Below are 15362 nucleotides of genomic sequence, written 5' to 3' on the forward strand. Positions count from 1 at the left end.
AGTGGTCGTGCAGCAGGGACTTGAGCAAGTGTTTATTTAGCAGGGAATTTAGCTCAGTATTTCACACATTAACATGTTCTGACAAAACACTGAAGGTCAGAAGACAAGGCCGCACTACTGCATGTGGGCTTTTACCCACGATCCTTTAGCCATTTCTGAGGGACTGCAACTGCACTGTACAAAAACCCTGGCTGCTTTAAATTAAGCTGAATCAAGTTTAACCCTATGAGTCCATTCAGCTTATATTATGTTAAACTGACTGAAAACAGCTTATGTAACTGATAAAATTAAGTTAGAAGATGATTAACTTAGTTTAAGAAGTTACAATGAACTAAAAACATATGCTGTCAGGACTAATTGATCATATCATTTTTTACAGTGTGGGGTTTATACCAAATGACCAGCTTTTGTTTATCATAGAATATGTAATTGTGTGTATATTAAATTATATTATATTATATTATATTTAAATTATATTATATTATATTGTATTATATTATATTATATTATATTATATTATATTATATTATATTATATTATATTATATTATATTATATTATATTATATTATATTGTATTGTATTGTATTGTATTGTATTTTATTATATTTATATTATATTATATTATTATATTTATATTATATTATATTTATATTATATTTATATTATATTATATTATATTATATTTATATTATATTTATATTATATTATATTATATTATATTATATTATATTATATTTATATTATATTTATATTATATTATATTTATATTATATTATATTATTATATTATATTTTATATTATATTACATTAATTATTATATTATATTAATAACTATATATTATATTATATTAATATTATATTATATTAATATTATATTATATTATATTATATTATATTATATTATATTATATTATATTATATTATATTATATTATATTATATTATATTATATTATATTATATTATATTAATAGTCACATTGCAGGATATGCAATGTTGAGTTGGAATTATATTTGCAAAGAAACCAAAGGTAAAAACACATGAGATTTGTGGAGGCACTGTGGAATTTAATCATAATTAATCATAATTAACCATCTGCAAGTGTTTTAAGGCCAGCGAGCATTTTAAGAGCATTTAAAGCATTTTAATAGTAATGTAATAGTAATGTATGCTGTAACTATATAACTGATTAATTTGTAACTACATGCAATTTTTTTGGATTCTATTTGTTTCAGGAAGCCAAAGATGAGAGCGGGTGTATTGTCTGTCCTCTGTGCGATAAGGGCTTTCAGAACCAGCACCAGCTCACTATGCACATCCGCCAGGTAAACATGCACACCTTCTCCAGAAAACACTGCGTCAGACAACCTGAGACACTACACATATGCCCATTTTCAGTATATTGTGAACATGCACAATAATAATATCATGGCCACTTCTAAATGTAGCGTATAATTAGGTATTATTCAACTTTTCGAGTGCCTTTTAAGAATATTAATATTGTAGTATCTAAATGCTAGAAGTATTAGTAGGTGATTTATTTTCAAACTGGAACATTTTCACATGTTAATCTTGAAAATTTAGACTATTTATGGGCCTTTTGTTCTTTAAGGCTTCATTTTTTTTTTACTAAAAATCAATGTAATGATAAATACAAAATCATTTATTAGTAGGTGATCTTAATTTCTAAATTAATCCCTAATAACACATTGTTTTTATTTAAAAATGGAAAGAATAACTAATAAATTCTGTTGTACTTTTATGGCTCGTTTCCACTGACTGGTACTGTTCGGTTTGGTACGGGTCACCTTTATCAAGCTTGCGTTTCCACTAACAAGGGTACCCTTTTGGTGGGCATGGTGTATGACAGAAAGTTTCAGTCGACGTCATTCTCACTCGAGGAAATGTCTACAATAAAGCTATACGGGTCGCTCACATATCATATGAGAAGCACTTCACAACACAGATGCTTTACACACACAAATACTGGTGTAGAAATATTTATTACTAACTTTTCAATGAACATGAGTTGATTATAACTGCAGATCAAAGACAGTGCGAAACAGCCTACTGTAACGTCTGTAATTATATTAAATAAATAAATAAATGAACACAAACAGCCCCTTACAGTCTTAGATATGTTATCAATTACAGAAGAACTACATATAGCAGACATTTCGTCAGTATTTAGGTTCAAAACAACACAAAATATAGCCTACAGTCAGTGAAAACCTCTCATCTGTGTCTGTAATCTTCAGCAGCACATGTAGCCTCTGTTAGAGAACAATTCCATCATTCTGAGTTCATATTAGTCCAAAAGATGAAGATAATAAGGGAGTTAATCGTGGCATTTTGTTCATGTTTGCTGAAAAATAATGTGCTCCTTTTTTCCGGCTTCTCCTTTGTTTCTTCACGCTTCACTCTCGCGTTTGTCAGTGTCTGACAGGATCGGGTTTCAAAAGCAGGTCAATAATCAAGCGCAGGTTATTATCATCAGCTCTAGAAGTTTGTTATTTCAGATATAATGTTAGACGCGCGCGAGCGCTAGCAAGAAAGCGAAACCACTCGCGCCTCAGACTGGCTCGTAAAAAACTACGGGACACAGGGTAAATCTGCTCTTCTTCTTGGCTTTGTGGCTGTTTATCCAGACGACGACAAGGTTTGTTTGAGCCCAGATCGACCATGGCTCGTTATTATATGTATAAATCATTCCGCTATAATCTCTCGCTGTGTATTTCAAACATGGCGGGGTTTTTGTTTTCATTCTGGCTTGTTGCGCAAGCGAATGACGTATCTCTGTAAACCAATAGCGTTCAGCTGCGCGTGTGGCTCTGCCTTTTGGTACCCTTTCTCGTGTTGGTACCCTTTCGAAAGGATGCCGAAAAAGCGGTACGGTATGGTTCGGTTCGATACGCTTTTTGACAGTGGAAACGGCCATAAAAGCGTACCGAACCGTACTGTACCACTCAGTGGAAACGGGCCATTAACTATAACCTTTATAACTATTTTTAACTATTAACTATTACTTTTAACTATTACTTATAATAGTTTTAATAGTACTTTTAACTATTAACTACTATCTGCCTTTTTCTCATTGTCAATAGTAATGCGCTCACTAACATGAGACTTTTATTTTAAAGTGTCACCTATTTTACTTTACCATCCTTTTGCAATTTAATTTGGTTAAAACATTTGTTTACATGTTAAATTATATTAAAACTATTCATTAAGTGGTTTATGTTTTTGGTATTATACCTAAATAATCCGTGATAATATCGTATATCGTGAATAAAGCTTAGGCAATTAATCAGAACAAGAATATTTAATACCAGCAGAAGCCTATGAGACAGTATATTGAAGAACCTGCTTTGTAATGTTAGTTTGATTATCAACTGAAATTAAACAAGTTTGCATGTTTCCTCCAGCACAACACTGACAGCGGGACTGCAGACCACTCGTGCAGTATCTGCGGGAAGTCTCTGAGCTCGGCTAGCTCTCTGGACCGTCACATGCTAGTGCACAGTGGAGAGAGGCCCTACAAATGCTCCGTATGCCATCAGACCTTCACCACCAACGGCAACATGCACAGGTTAGCCCTGGACTGGTAAACGATGTTTTAAAAGTAACATCAAATGAAGATGTTTATTACATTCAATATGGCAGACTCACAGGAGAAAGGATGAAAAATAGCATCTTAGCCAAATCCTTTAACACATTTTAAATATTAGAAAGAATTAAGTAGAAAACGCTGCACATTTACCTCCATAATGTGATGGATTTATGAAGAAAACAGACAATTCAGTGTGGGAGAATATGTATGGCTTGGCTTTGATGCTTTTACGTTGGGAAATGTAGACATCTAGGCTTTTTTACACTTTAAAGTTGTTCTTTATTTAATTTAAAACAACGAATTTGTCTTTGACATGCAGTTGAAGTCAGAATTATTAGCCCCCCTGAATTATTAGCCCCGTTTATTTTCTTTCCCCAATTTCTGTTCAATGCAGATTATTTCAACACATTTCTAATCATAACAGTTTTAATAACTCATCTCTAATAACTGATTTATTTTCTCTTTGCCATGATGACAGTAAATAATATTAGACTAGATATTCTTCAAGACACTTCTATACAGCTTAAAGTGACATTTAAAGGCTTAACTAGGTTAACTAGGCAGGTTATGGTAATTAGGCAAGTTATTGTATAGCGATTGTTTGTTTTGTAGACTATCGGAAAAAAAATAGGCTAAATAATAATTTTGACCCTAAATTGGCTTCCAAAAATTAAAAACTGCTTTTATTCTAGCTGAAATAAAACAAATAAAACATTTTCCAGAAGAAAAAATATTATCAGACATACTGTGAAAATTTCCTTGCTCTGTTAAACATCATTTAAAAAAATATTAAAATAAGAAAATGAAAAATTTAAAGGGGGGTGAATAATACTGACTTAAACTGTATATTAATATTGTCTATGAGCTAATACAAAGATATTTAGCAAATTATTGTTGTTATGCATAAGGATTGAGTGGGTGATATCATGCACACACCTTTGTGAACAGTTCAATATTCACAATCAGACTTTCCTAAAGGGAAAGTTCACTCTAAAATGAAAATCCCATCATCATTTCTTCACCCTTTACTTGTTCCAAACCGTTCTGTCTTCTGTTGAACACTAAAGAAGATATTTTGAAGAATGTCAGAAACCATTGACTTTTGTATTTGTTTTTCCTGCTATGGAAGTCAAAATGGCTTCTCTGGTGTTTAACAGAAGAAAGAAACTCATGAAGGTTTGAAACCACCTGAGCGTGAGGAAATAATGTGTACATTTTACATTTTGGGTGAACTATCCCTTTAAAAGCTGTGTTAAATGGCTGTGATTCATGAGTGTGTGTGTGCGTGTGTGATTTAAGGGAAGGGAGATGTGCAGGAGTATCTTCTCCACCATCCACCCTAATGTGTCGTCATAGCTTCTGCTTAACTGCTCCACAATGAGCTCTAATCCCGAGCTTAGCATTGACTCGGCGTCTTAGTGGATTTACTGTATGTTTCTTTTGTGAGCAAAGCTAAATGAGTCGTAAACCAGCACGACTATGGATGATCAATACTGACCAATAAATATATCTTAAAAATGTAATCATTAAACTATAGTTTGATGGGTGTGTTTAGGCCTCTCATGGATAAATGATGGAAAAAAAACACCAGAACTTCACAACCAGTCGATGTATTGAGTGATTCATTGAGTTTTTTTGTTCGTTATTAAAGAGGTAGATCAAATCCAGTTACATGCATAGAGACAAATAATACAATTAAATTAAAAACAGCACAGAAATAAACACAAAAACAAGCAAATGGCAGATTAAGAAAAGTAAAAAATAGAGTAATAGTTACACCTAAAGAGACACAATGGCAGAATATCAAGATACAGTGTTCATTGCTTATGGATTAATAGAGTTCAGGATAGTTTCCAAATATTAGTCTAGGTCAGTGCTGTAAGGTTTAGATCCACTAAACCTGATTCATTGAATTGATTCAGAGACAGCCCAAGACCATTTTAGGTGGGCTATAGCCCCCTGTCTGTCATTGTTTCCTATAAAACCATCAGCTATTGAACTATCAAAATAAGTAAATATTTAAAATAAATAAATAATATATATTTCTTTCAGAAACGATGTGCACAAGAAAAACATGAAACCCAGTTGTCTTCTGTTTTCCTTTTTGCTATTCTGCGAATGGGTTTAGGTGCTATTCTGTGGTGTGAAGTTCACCTAAATGCTTCTGTCGTGGGTTATTAAAGGTGTTTTCTGTCATTTCTTTTTCTTGTTTAGCCTGCATTCATGCAAATTAGCTGCAGAATTAAAAGCTAAAAGATTGTGATCTTGCTTTAACCACCCATGCGATTATAATTATAATAAATGATCATGAATTCTGTCTTTTCAAGCAGTATTATAATTTCATAAACAATTAAATGTGATATAAATAATTCCATTTTATAATAAAACAGTACCCACACACAATATATGTGTTACAACATTTAAAATATATATATTTGACTCATTTAAATTCATTTAGAAATTGAACAAGTCACTTTCTCACTCAATTTATAAAAATAAAAGAAGATTAATTGAGGAAGTAAACAGCACAGTGATGCTCAAATCTTAAATTCTGTCTTTGTCTGGAACTATTTAAATAGATTTTTAATTTATTTTAACTGTTTATTAATGTGTGTGTGTGTGTGTGTGTGTGTGTGTGTGTATGTGTGTGCATGTGTCTAAAATGTTATAAACTCACTATTAACTTGTTATAATTATTAACTTAACTTAATAGTTACGGTATTGACGGTATTAGAAAATCCATGTCGTGGCGCAATGTCACACCGGTGATGACTCTGACACCGGTGTACCGCCCACCCCTAGTCTGAAGTACAAGTAATGGTGTGTAAAACAAAATAAAAACTGTAATATTGCTGGTAATAATTGCATAAAGATTGATACGAGTCATGCGAAATGAAAAACTAGTGTGTTCTGGGTGGTTTCCAAAAATATGAATTCAGTTTTCTTTTCTGTGTGTTGCACATCAGTGCACATGCTACATGCAGGACTTTAAACACACGTTAACACATTATTAAGAGACGTTAACCAGCTACTAAACACGAGATGCTCACACTGTTTTAGAAAGCATCATTTGAGAAGTGGAGTTTCTCAGAGCTTTTAGAGAAGTGAAAACGTGTCGAATTCATCCCCCAAGCCTCACCCTGCGTCTGAAGAGTTGCCCAGAGGACGAGAGTGTGTGTGTGCCTCAAAGATAAATGAAGAGGCGTTGGTTTGTTTATGTGTGTGTGTGTTAGTGTTCGTAAACATGTGCTACTGCTGGGGTTTGTCTTGTATGAGGAGAGCCAGATCTTTGCAGGAAGTTAAGGGTGAGTTTAAAACACCTCCCCCACCCGACGCTCCCCCCCCCCCCCTCTTTTGGTCATGGTATCTTCTCCCAGCAGGCCTTGCTGATGGAGGGGGGTAGACACCAACTTCCTCCCAAGGTTGTGAAGGTTGATGGTGAAGTGCATGTGTGTGCGCGCTTGTGTGTGTGCACATGTATTTATTTGTGCATTTGTTTGTTTAGTGTGTGCATGTGTATGTGTGTGTGTGTGTGTGTGTGTGTGGTTGGTTGGTTGGTTTGTGCATTTGTCCATGTGTGTTTGGTTTGTTTGTGTGCGTGATTTGATTGCATGTGTGTGTGTGTGTGTGTGTGTGTTTTGTGCACATGTTTGTTTGTGTGCGCGTGTGTGTTTGGTTTTGTGTGTGCGTGTGTGTTGTTTGTGGTGTGTGTTTAGTTTGTGTATTTGTGTGGATGTGTGTGTGTGTGTTTGTGTTTTTGTTTGTGTACATGTTTTGTTTGTTTGTATGGTTTGTTTGTTTGTGTGCGCACGTGAGGGTGTTTGTTGTTTGTGTGTTGTTTGCGTGTGTGTTTTGTATGTTTGTTTGTGCATGTGAGTTTTTGTTTGCGTGTGTTTGTGTGTGCATATTGTTTGTTTGCGTGTCTGTGGTTTGTTTGTGTGGGTGTGTTTGTTTGTGTGCATGTGTGTGTGTTGTATGTGTGTTTGTGCTTGTGTTTTTGTTTGTGTGTTATGTTTGCGTGTGTGTTTTGTATGTGTGTTTGTTTGTGCTTTTTTCATTTGTGTGTTTGTGTGGTTTGCATGTTTGTGTGTTTTGTATGTGTGTTTGTTTGTGCTTGTGTTTTTGTTTGTGTGTGTTTTATGTTTGTGTGTGTGTGTGTGTGTGTGTTTTGTATGTATGTTTGTTTATTTGTGCTTGTCTGTGTGTGTGGTTTGTTTGTATGCTTGTTTGTTTGTGTGTGTAGTTTGTTTGTGTGTGTGTGCAGGTGTGTGTGCATATACGTGTGCATGTCTGCGTATCTGTGTGTGCAGGTTTAGTTATACTTAAGGGCTCAATTGTCCTCACTTGTGTAGTGAGATATGAAAACGAGTCACTAGTGTTGACATTTCACTGGTCTTCACTAATTAAAAGTGCATATTACCATGTTTATTAGTATCTAATGATTGGCATTTGTTTCTGTGACGCTTAGTTTAGGGTCAGGGTTAGGCCAGAGGCAGGATCATTAAGCTGATATAAAAACAATGGAAGTCTATCTAATGTCCTCACTCAGATATAGTGTGGCCCCAGCAGGGCCCCAGAGCAGGCCGGCTTGAATTAATGCTCTGTAAATTGTGGTGATCTGGTAGTGAGCTGGAGTAAAGAGTGAACTTGTTGGTTGGAATTGGAAATACTGCAGTAACTTTGATATGTATGGAATGTGCGCTATGACTGATGTGAAGAGGAGAATCTGGTCTGACTACATGAGCTGCTGCTGATGTCCTCACAATATGTACTCATCTTTCCCACAGTCTTTTTTGATCTTTAGTAATAGGTTATTATAATTATTATTTTATAATTAGCATAATTATGCACATTATTTGATTTATTTATAGGTGTAGATAATGCAGTTAATGTGTTCATGCTAAATTGTCCTACAATAATATATGTGTTTTAAATAAAGAGATGATGCACTTGTTAGAGCTAAGTATAGACTGTTGGACACCTAATGCACTGTTGCATCTTTAATTATGTAGCGGAGGAGGCGGGGCTTTCAGACTCCCAACACCAAATAACCCTATAAACACATATAGTACATGGTGAATAAGTGTATTGTGTGTCATTTTGGACTTGGCATTTTTATAGTGCTAATGTGCTATTAGTGGTTACTAGGTAGTTCCAGTTGCATTCTGGATGGTTACTTGCTCAAGTCCTACCTTTCTGCGTGGTATTTTTTTCCACCTATATTTGTTGTCTGACAGGGAAAAATTCCAATCGCTCATGCCTTATGCACAACAGATCAGTGCACGATGCATGCTGATGTTAATTTGCATTTTGTAGCAAGTTACTTTATGAATATTAATATAAAATAACTTTAACTGTTAAAATCTATTAGTTTCTAGTTTATTAGGTAAAGTTATGGTAACTAATAACCCTAACTTGTGGATTTGGATTGTAATGCAGTAATGTGCACCTTCTGTAAAGCTGCTCTGAAACAATAATTCTTGTGAAAGCGCTATACAAATACACTTGGACTGAATGTTAAGAATATCTGGTTACATTTAGTACCATCATTGATTCCCTAAAGGTTTTAAGATGCTCTCCATTGTAAACCTGCATCACATTATGACAAAAAAATTTGAGTGATATTTACAGAGTGAGAATATATATATATATTCACGCTGTCCGCAAGGTCTTCATTCATTCATTCTTTTTCCTTTGCCTTAGTCTATTTATTCATCAGGGGTCGCCACAACAAAATGGCCCGCCAACAATTCCAGCATATGTTTTACACAGCTGATGCCCTTCCAGCTGCAACCCAGTACTGGGAAACACCCATACACTCTCATTGACACACACACTCATACACCACGGCCAATTTGCAATTCAGTTCATCAATTCCCCTATAGCGCATGTGTTTGGACTGTGGGGAAACCGGAGCACCTGGAGGAATCCCACGCCCGCATGGGGGGAACACAAAAACTTTACACAGAAATGCCAACTGGCCTAGCCAGACTCAAACCAGTGACCTTCTTGCTGTGAGGCCACAGTGCTAACCATTGAGTGACCTCTGCAGGATCTTAAAAAGTCTTAAAAGGTGTTAAATTTCTAAAACTAAATTTTAGGCCTTAAAAAGTCTTAAATTTACAGAAATATGGTGTGGTAGGTCTTAAATCGTTTTTAACAGGTTTTCATTTTCCTTGGTCCAAGTAAAGTTACCCAATCGGGCTGAACCCCAATCACCAATAATCCAAATCAAAACTTTTTTTATATATTTAAGTTTTTTTAATAGCAAAGAAATACAATTAGCCGCGTTTCCACTATCGCGCCTAAAGCGAGCGAGCCAGGGCGAGCCAAGGCCAGTCGCGTTTCCACTATCACTTCCGGGGCGTAATCGGGCCAAAGCGGGGCTTCCTTGGGGCCAGCGTCCGGCCTTTTTCGGCCCGCCGAATACCTTGGGCCAAGGAGGGCCAACTGGGGCTTCGGGGCGGGGTTACGTACAAAGGCGGAGTTTTCCTGTCAGGTAAAGAGGAGACAAGATGCTTTCTTCCCTTACATTTGTTTTGCTATCGCGCTTGATCAACTCACTAAGAAGAAGAAAAAATGGATAGCAGACGAACTCGAATGTCCTTATCCAGGGATCGCTGTCTGGCTTTACACCAACAGACCACAAACAGTAAAAAAGCAATCGCTTCGGTGTTCTCCATCTTCCAGCTCTCGTAGTGATGCCAGGTTGTGTTTGTGGTTATAATTTGAGTTTTTTGTTCCCGCTGAAGTGGGCGGGTTGTGTGACGTTTGATTCAGGGGACGTTCTGGGGGCAGTGTTTGCGTGACGCGCTGCGAGCAACTACCCCGACAGTGGAAACGCGACATGATTTCGGCCTCATTTCTCAACCTCCCGGGCTATTGGCCCGGCCTGGCCCGATTAAAGCCCTGGCTCGCACTGGCCCGATAGTGGAAATGCGGCTGTTGACAACAGCTGTTAGACACGTTTACAGCAAATTCTCCAAATTAAATGTCAAAATGTCCAGTAATATTCTAAAATGTGTGATATTTGTATATTTTTGGAAATTTCTATAAGTAAATTTTGGGGGGGATAAACAAATAAAAATAAAGTCTTAAATTGGACTCAATGAAACCTGCAGAAACCCTGTGTCATTATTTTTAAGTTTTCAAAAGTTTGCTGATGCATGCCCAAGGAAACTGTGTCCATGCAGTTGGCAAGGAGTCCGCCATCTTGAGCCAAAGCATCACATGTTTAGAGGAGGGAGTCACTGTTGTCATGGAGAATGATCACAAGTTTTAAGAGGAAAGTCAGATTGCGTTCTGATTGGCTGCTTTTTATTTGCTTGAACTCTTTCAGTCTTAGTTCCACCCATAGACTGAACAGCCACAGGTTGTCCTTGCTGTGACATTGCTTGAAAGAAAGAGGAAACTTTCTGACACCACAGCGCCCTCTGTCTGCGCTCCAGCAGATCACAGTGGAATGCTTGGATGGGATGGAATGAACCTGTTTATGCATCAACAAGTTTTACAGTCCTTTACAGATTAGCCAGCCTGCTCATGAAAACTTCCACATCGATATCCTTCATTCAAGGACACGAGCAGTCTTTATGTAAGACATTACATAATGAATCTTAAATGAACTGAAACATGGCTCTGATTCAGTCATAGCACTGTTATAACCAGCAATATTCAGCTTGTCCATTTATTTTTTCATTGACAGTGGATGAGTTGTCATCCTATATGAGGTTACTGTGGTGATGACTTCCATCCAATCACAGTGTGCTGACTTGGCAGTGTTGCTTTTCTGTGATTGGCCAAAGGCAAGGTCAGAGTCCAGAGCGGAGAGATATAACAACCTGTCAGGTCCTCACACGGGTGTCCAACATGCTGCCTGCTATTAATAAACCACTGACTGCAGAGTGAAAACTGAGACCCGCAAGGCCAGGGGATGTCTGACCTTTTTTACACATGCATGGACACTTCTGAAGTACGTTTATGAGATCAACTTTTATAGGCTCACAGGTTTTTAGAGCCCTTTGCTAGATTTATCCAGCAGACATGTTTGATTTGAAGTCCTCGATTAATTTCACTATTATTTTACTAATTGCAATAATAAAATAGAGTTTTAAAACTGGCTGTGAGACATTTACTCTGGTTGGGCATCCTTTTTGTTCAACTATTATAGTGTTGTCATGAATAAACCATGGTAATCACTGGTTTCCTCAAGATCAGCTTCTTGCTCTCTCCATGCAACATTACCGCTCTCTTCCGTTGATCTCCACCCGCCATCTTGGGCTTCACATATGCACATACAGTGGCTGCGGGATAATTACAGGAGTGTTTACAGCTCATTTAGGATCTTCCCATTATAGTCATTTCTGTTGGCTCCCAATGGAATGAAAAGGGGTTCCTCAACCCTTCATGAACTAGTCATCCATCCTCCAAGTTGGAGCCATCTGGAAATCTCCTCATGATTCAACTCAGTCCAAAGCAGTTGTTTTACAACCATTAACACTGTAGTGCACAGGCAGATTTGTGACATGGAAACAATAGTTATGTTTACATTGAGCTATTTTTATGAATATGGCATAATAAAATGTTTTATGGAAATGCCAAGATGTGCATACATTTTAATAATGCACAGAGAAATGTTTACACACAACTGAGTAGGATAAACTTTTATCTGATAAGAAATAACACATTTACCAAATAAATTCCAGCATGCTCATTGAAAAAGTCAAGTCATTTTGTTTTGAGAGATCGTGTGATTATAAAAATGCGTGTGATGAGATGCATTAATGGACAAACAAGCGTTTCCAGCACATTGTAAAACATATGAAATGTTGTTTTTCTCATTCCTAAAACCCCTCAGCCATCAGTCAGTCATCGCAGTGCTTCAGTATTATAATCCTTCTATTATTAGTCCCTCCATAACTGTCTTGAGCATCTGTCTGCGCTCCCAAAGAGTGTCTCACGCCTCCAAAAGCCACCACATTAACCGCGTTCATTACATTTCATCTTCTGAGGCACAACTCATTTAATAGAGAAGAAAAAAAACCCACAGTGGCTTCTCCTAATGCACAAAACTACATTTCTCTGTCTGATATTTGGCTCCAGTTTATCAGGAAGTGGTGATTTTTATTCTCATTGACTCGCTGAATTGAAAAAGTGCTTTAATACCAAATATTTTATGCAATATTCCAGTTTTCCATCTTATTCGCATCTTTGGATGGAAACAGAGACATCTGGGATATAAAGGCAGTTTTATAGCCCTCTCTTTTATTTGTTTTCAGACACATGAAGATCCATGAGAAGGACTCTGCCAGCTCCATCCCCAACAGTCCGACTCTGTCCCCAACTAAGCGACGGCGTTCCTCCACGGCCAAACGCAAACTAAGTCAAGATGAAGACAGCGAGAAGACCGAGGAGCCGTCCAACAAAAAGGTAAATGCAGCTCCACTGTTTTACCCGCACTCTGGGATGGTGCTTCCAGATTAGGCTACAAATAGATGATGGTGGACTGTGATCCCGCAGGTGCTGGAGGACAGTGGACCAGATGAGCAGGGATCGAGCAAAGGACAGGACGAGCTCTTGACCTGCTCGATTTGCTTCAAGAACTTCACCTGCAAAAATGACTATGACGCCCACATGGAAATCCATCCCGACACTACATTAAGGTACAAACAGGGTGCGGATTACAAGGGGGTTTGCGGGGGATTGACCGCCCTAATAAATGCTTGATCTGCCCCGAACAATGTCAGACATGTATGGGAGGGTCAGTCCTCTAAATTGTGAGAAGTAACTTGCTCTGATCTGCATCTTAAATAATAAGATAATAGATCATAAAATAATAGATTATATGAATATGCATTTGACCACCCTGACCTTCTAAAACCGGCAGGTCTACAGCACCAATGGACAACTTATATGTTAAGACGCTTTACTTAGGTACAATAGGTGTTTGTATAACTTTATTCTAATGCTGGGCTGAGACCAAACGCAGAGCACCACAGATTTACACATGGGATGTTTTTTCTTGCGTGCTAGATGAATTCTGTCACCTATTCTGCATAATTCATGCCGCACAGCTGTGATTAGTCTCTGTTTGCGTGTTTGCATTGACTTTGTATGTAACTTCTTGTCAATACTTAATTGCGCATCAGGTGTGAACCAAGCATTAAAGGCTTTTATCGTTGCCTGTTGATTCAGCGTGCCCTTCACAGTGCGTTTTCATGTGGACTGAGATTTTCATTCATTCATTTTTCTTTGGCTTAATCCCTTGTTTATTAGGGGTTTCCACAGCAGAATGAACCGCCAACTATTCCGACATATGTTTAACGCAGTAGATGCCTTTACAGCCACAACCCAGTACTGGGAAACGCCCATACACACTCATACACGCACGCACCCATACAGTAAAGCCAATTTAGTTCATCCAAATCACCTGTAGTGCATGTGTTTGGACTGTGGGGGAAACCGGAGCACCTGGAGGAAACCCACACCAACAGGGGGAGAACATGCAAACTCCACACAGAAATTACAACTGACCCAGCTGAGGCTCGAACCAGCGACCTTCTTGCTGTGAGGTGACAGTGCTAGCCACCGCCAAGATTTTTCTTTTTGTGAATGAAGGCGTGCAAAATACCCCTGTACCTGTGTATATAGCCTGAAAATATCTCTGTTGCTTCCAAAAATAATGATTTTCAGTATGTTACATAAGCAAAGACTATCTTGAGTCATGTCTCGGGTATTGTTCCTGTTCATAACTGACAGGCCTGCTAACAAAAGCACTGTTTAGGGTTTGATAATGGAACCGTTCTAGCCCTTCCTACACTCGTTTTTTTTCTGTTCAGTATATTATAGCTGTCCATTAAGCTCAGACAGGAATGTTGTCCCTTTGTTCAAAGTGAGAGTTGTATTGCGGGGGACGCCAGTAGCTGGGGCTTTAGGCTGGATCCCTGCAGTTGCTGGGATATATAGTGATGTGCTTTGTGCTGGTACAGTCATAATTTAACACATCCGAATACTAAGGGGTGGTTCCTCTTGCTTGCTAACTCTGCCAAGGGGATCTTGTTTCAGTGAGGTTTATCTTTTATAATGTTCTACATATTTTAAAATGGTAGAAATCTCTTATACTGTGTTATGGGTTTGATTTTTCGGAGGTTAGGTTTGTTTACTTTATTAAAATACTCTGATGTTATTTAAAAAAAGTATATACAAATTTGAGTGAGGTGCCACAGTATGGGATAAGAGATAAGGTTAGTCTCTGATTCATCAGTGAGATAAACCGCCAACTATTCCGGCATCTGGTTGACATGGCGCATGCCCTTCCAGCTGCAACCCAGCACTGTGCTGGGAAACTATTATTGCATTAAAAAAAAAACAAAGAAAAGGAAATGCTCAGATGTTATTGGCTGAGAATGAGCATAGCTAAATGACTGTAATCCAGTGGACGTTCCCCCCTCCCACTGGTGAGAGGCCTAAGAGGTTCTTCCCTTCCCCCTGCATGTGGCCCCCAGGCTTAGGGCTAGGGAGTGGCACATAGAGGACGGAGGAAAAATTTAGGGGGGGATGACCAAAGGTTGTGTTGCTGGGGGGATTTAATGAGACACAGGAGGGGAGACTTGAGCAAGATGCATTCTGTAGGACATCTCTGTAGAGTGTGTGCCTGCATGCATGTGTGTGAGGTGGTTGCTGTATCCTTGGAGACGTCAGTCTGCAGACTATCCTTCTAATGTTACCCAACCAATGACCTGCCCGTCTGCTTAATG

At 37.8% G+C, this 15362-nt stretch overlaps 1 protein-coding gene across 2 annotated transcripts in view; it reads left to right on the top strand.

Moving 5' to 3' along the window:
- rreb1a (ras responsive element binding protein 1a) overlaps positions 1-15362 on the top strand; it is a 112336-nt gene that overhangs the window by 88002 nt on the left and 8972 nt on the right. For both annotated transcript variants that reach the window (XM_056450213.1, XM_056450212.1), the window contains 4 exons: positions 1235-1324; positions 3425-3588; positions 12885-13035; positions 13126-13268. In XM_056450213.1, the coding sequence (XP_056306188.1) occupies positions 1235-1324; positions 3425-3588; positions 12885-13035; positions 13126-13268 (548 nt within the window). The remainder of the gene's footprint in view (positions 1-1234; positions 1325-3424; positions 3589-12884; positions 13036-13125; positions 13269-15362) is intronic.

The sequence above is a fragment of the Danio aesculapii genome, chromosome 24 (genome assembly GCF_903798145.1).
Source record: "Danio aesculapii chromosome 24, fDanAes4.1, whole genome shotgun sequence".
Lineage (NCBI taxonomy): Eukaryota > Metazoa > Chordata > Actinopteri > Cypriniformes > Danionidae > Danio > Danio aesculapii.